Source organism: Tupaia chinensis, unplaced genomic scaffold, assembly GCF_000334495.1.
Source record: "Tupaia chinensis unplaced genomic scaffold, TupChi_1.0 Scaffold000511_1, whole genome shotgun sequence".
In the NCBI taxonomy this organism is placed as follows: domain Eukaryota; kingdom Metazoa; phylum Chordata; class Mammalia; order Scandentia; family Tupaiidae; genus Tupaia; species Tupaia belangeri.
This window is the reverse complement of record NW_006160024.1, coordinates 3128725-3132842: the sequence shown is the minus strand read 5'-3', so window position 1 is coordinate 3132842 and position 4118 is coordinate 3128725. Positions and strand designations below refer to the sequence as shown.

At 51.1% G+C, this 4118-nt stretch overlaps 1 protein-coding gene across 1 annotated transcript in view; it reads left to right on the top strand.

Annotated features, from left to right (window-relative positions):
- PAX8 (paired box 8) overlaps nt 1-4118 on the top strand; it is a 65791-nt gene that overhangs the window by 32677 nt on the left and 28996 nt on the right. The window contains 2 exon segments of the mRNA XM_027775003.1: nt 1675-1840; nt 3802-3999. Coding sequence (XP_027630804.1) covers nt 1675-1840; nt 3802-3999 — 364 coding nt within the window.

Sequence of the window (4118 nt, the reverse complement as noted above, 5' to 3'; positions counted from 1 at the left end):
TCCTGTCTTTTGCCCCGGGGACAGTGTTTTTGGTTTTTTTTTTTTTTTTTTTTTTTTTTTTAGTGAAATTGACTGTTCTGCTGGAGACAGCTCAGGCCCCTGAAGAGACATTGTGAGGCAGTTCTGAATGTGCTAAGTCAGTGGGCGATAATGGGCACTATGTGCCCAGCAAAGGCTCTTCCCACCCTTGGTCATAAATAATCCTTAACTGGTTCATGCAGGGGCCTGGGACTGGTTCTTCTTTCTCTCCTGCCTTGTCCCTCTGGCTCTCACCCTCAGGCCTCTACCCTCCGGCCAGATCACCAAACCATGCCCCTGGTATGAGATGTCTCTCCTGTCCAGACCATGACACCTTCAGCACAAGACTTCAGGGCCTTAGATCAGGGCTGACCCCAGGAAGCAGCACTTAAACTTCAGTTGGATCCTGACTCCTCTCATCAACTGAGCCAAAACAGTCATATAAATGAAGTTGCTAAAAATCGCTGAGCCCCAAAATGTAGATAGGATCTCACGCCTGAAATGGCCCAGGGACCATGCATCTAGGGACTTTTTAGAATCGAATATGTTGATACATCTAATAGACAAGTACCCTCTCACCACTAAGCATTCACACATGCTGTTCTCACTACCTGCCACAGTTTTCCCTTTTCTCCCTAGCTTGGCTAGTTTCTTTGTTTTCAGTCTCAGCTTAGACTTCTCTAGGAACCCTTTTGCAGTTTCTGGAGCTAAGGCTAGTCCTACTAGTTCCCACAATCCTCTGTATTCTCCGGTCCCAGACGTGGTCACTGGTATGCAGATTGGCTGGGCCTCCACTGCAATAAACCTTGTGAGGCAAACTTAGGGATCACCTCTGCCTTAATCGCCTTGGTATCTGCAAACTGTGGTACGGTGCCTGACACAGAGTAGGCACTCGGTAAACACAGATGTGACTAGAGAAAGTAGCTCAGAATGAAGCAAAGCTGGGGCTAGAGGGCAAAGGCCGAGACGGGAAAGCAGCTGAGGACGCATATCCACAGCGTGTCCGTGTTCTGCACAGCTGCCCACAATGCAACTTGTCAGTCCTGGGACGGGTAAGGTCCTTAGGAGGGCGGAAACATTGGTGTCATTCAGGCAGGGACCCACAGACAGAGCTTGGCCCACTGCTCCAGCTCAATGAAAGGACTATTTTTATTCATTTGGGTCTGTGTTTCTTGATGTGATTGTGTTTATAATTCTGGTTCCGAGGTTTAAAAGGAGACAGAGAAACATGGAAACCACGGATATCATCCCATGCCCTCATGTTACAGAAAAGGAAATCAGGCCCAGACAGGAGGCATTTTCCACATAGCTCAGACTGTATGGGAAGACTGAATTCTTGACTTCTTAGATATTTTTTCAGAGGGTAGGAAGAAAATACCATTACTTTGAATAAAGGGTTGAGAATCTGAAAGACACCAAGCAATCTCAAGGGGTCCCCAAATTATTACAGGATCCTCTGGAACCTTCGCATGGGGGTATGGGCATCACATACTGTCTGTACCCACTTTCCTGTGGTTCAGAAGATGCTCTAGAGGGCCTGCTCATGGGACTTCACAGTCACCATAGCACAGATTCTGTACCTGCACTCATGGCAAACCCCCACCCAACCTCCCTGCCTGGCCCTGACAACTGTCCCTGGGAATATTATCTCCTTAGGCCATGGAGGGCTGAATCAGCTGGGAGGGGCCTTTGTGAATGGCAGACCCCTGCCAGAAGTGGTCCGCCAACGCATCGTAGACCTGGCTCACCAGGGCGTGAGGCCCTGCGACATCTCTCGCCAGCTTCGCGTCAGCCATGGCTGCGTCAGCAAGATCCTTGGCAGGTAAGCACGAAATTCACCATGCGCCACCTTCCCTGCAGGGTTTGCCTTCTGCAGCCAACTGCATGACTGCAGCTCTGTCTGCCCTCTCAGGGATTGGGGACCTGCTCCTGATGTCTAGCTTTGGTCCCAGGGCTTGGAGTCAGTTCTGTGTCCCTATCCTCTCCTTCATCGTTGGTCCTAGGATGTGGCAGTGCCTCTGGCCCCTTGCCCATTTGCTGCTTGTCTTCTGTTGTTTTCTGGCCCATCCTCTCTTTTCGTCCATTTCTCCTTCCTTTATCTTTTCCTCTCTTTTCCGTTTTTGTTGAGCATCTTCTTTGCTATAGGCTTTTTGCTCCTGAGACAAGAGGATCTTCCCCCAGAGTTCCTCCTCTTGCTGAGATCTAGGAAGATTGAGCTGATAAGGAAGGGGCACATGGTTCGGGGAAGCTCCTGAGGTCTAACTCCTGCAGGCGAGTTGTTCGAGTTTGGCTTCTCACACCGTAACTTGCAGAGCACCTGCAACAGAAGCATCAGGGTAGTTTGATGAAATGCAGAGTCTCAGGCCCTCGCTTAGGGAGCAAATCTGGGAGCCAGGCTTGGATGCTGCAATTCTTAGGAGATGACCAGGTAACACATATACACTAAGGACTGTGAACCATTGATCTGCAAAATATCCAGCCCTGGCCACATGTTAGAGCCACTGGAGAGCCTCAATTAAAAAAAAAAAAAATCAATGTCTACCCCTATCTCAGACCACTGAAGTCAGAACTTCAGGGAAGTGGGCCCAAGATTTTGGTACATAGTTAGACCCCTATCCCTGACCCATCCCCTCTCCCCCATGATTCCAGCTCTCTGGAGTTGAGAACCACTCACCCACAGGCTCAGGAGAGCCAGGAGCAGCAGAGACCTCTGTGTGCTCTAGTCTGGAGGAACACTGCTCTCATAAATGCCCCTGCACTGGAGGGTTTGGGGCTTGACGTCAGCCCCATGTCCCTGTCCTCTCCTCCAGCTCACGTATGGGTTCCAGAGGAGCTCTGGCTCCACAAAGCAAAGGGAACTGAACCATAAATGAACTGTGGAAAGCCTTGACTCCCTGCCTGAAAAGCACAATCTTTGCTGAGGCTGGGAGAGAGAATTCCTGAGATGGACTGCGGTGTCCCAGAGAGGAGATGAGTCCTGGATGGTGGTTACAGACAAGTGGAGTTTTAAAGAGTCATTCTTTAATAGCAAAAGAGCCCAGACATTTCCTCCAACAAGGAGAGGAAAGATAACCCGGTACAAGCCATCGATCTGCCAAAGCAGCCAGCTGGGGAATGGGAGGTGAGGGTGAAGACTGTGGAAGAAGAGGCTCAGCTGAAGGAGCTCAGCCTGGCCAGGGGTCCAAGTGAAGCTGGGATTCCAGGGGTTCATGAGGAGCCACTTCAACCTGAACCATGCAACCTGGTAGAAACCAATGACCAGGCAGGCAAGAACGTGGCTCAGGCTTGGGCAAAGTGGGGAACAAAGGTGAAGCGAGATGAGGCAGAAGGTCCAGTGTCCCCAGGTGGCTTTCCAGGTAGGAGTGAAGCCAGGTGGCCAAGAAAAAGTCATGCTGCAGCCAAAAGAAGTTGGATGGAGAAAATCGCCACTGCAAACCGTGATTCACACAGTGAATCTTCTCTTAGAAGAGAGGCCTTTTATGCCCTATACAATGACCCCTGGAAACGCTTGGACACAGGAGCCTGGACAGAGGGATGGGAAGGAGAGAAATTGGGCTGAGGGCTTCAGTGGACGGTTCTGGTTTGGCAGCAGCATAAACCTACCCAAGCGAGGGAAACAGACAGTTCTGGGAACATCAAGTGTCTAAGACCAGGCTTAGAAGCAAGTTTCACTCCCATATCCCTCTCCAGAAGCCTCAGAGGGGAGAGAGTCCCTGGTTGAGTGCCTGCCCAAAGACTCCACCTGCTTATTGGGTAATTCTTTGGGGTTCTCTATTGGAGTAGGTACTACGAGACTGGCAGCATCCGGCCTGGAGTGATAGGGGGCTCCAAGCCCAAGGTGGCCACCCCGAAGGTGGTGGAGAAGATTGGGGACTACAAGAGGCAGAACCCTACCATGTTTGCCTGGGAAATCCGAGACCGGCTCCTGGCTGAGGGTGTCTGTGACAATGACACTGTACCTAGTGTCAGCTCCATCAACAGGTGAGAGTGAGAGAAGCAGCCTCTGGCATCCGCCTGGGGCCCTTGGGGTTTGGAGGAATTGTGGAAGAGACCTGGAGGAGGGCCTGGCTTGTATAGAGCAGGGACTGAGAAGGGGCCTC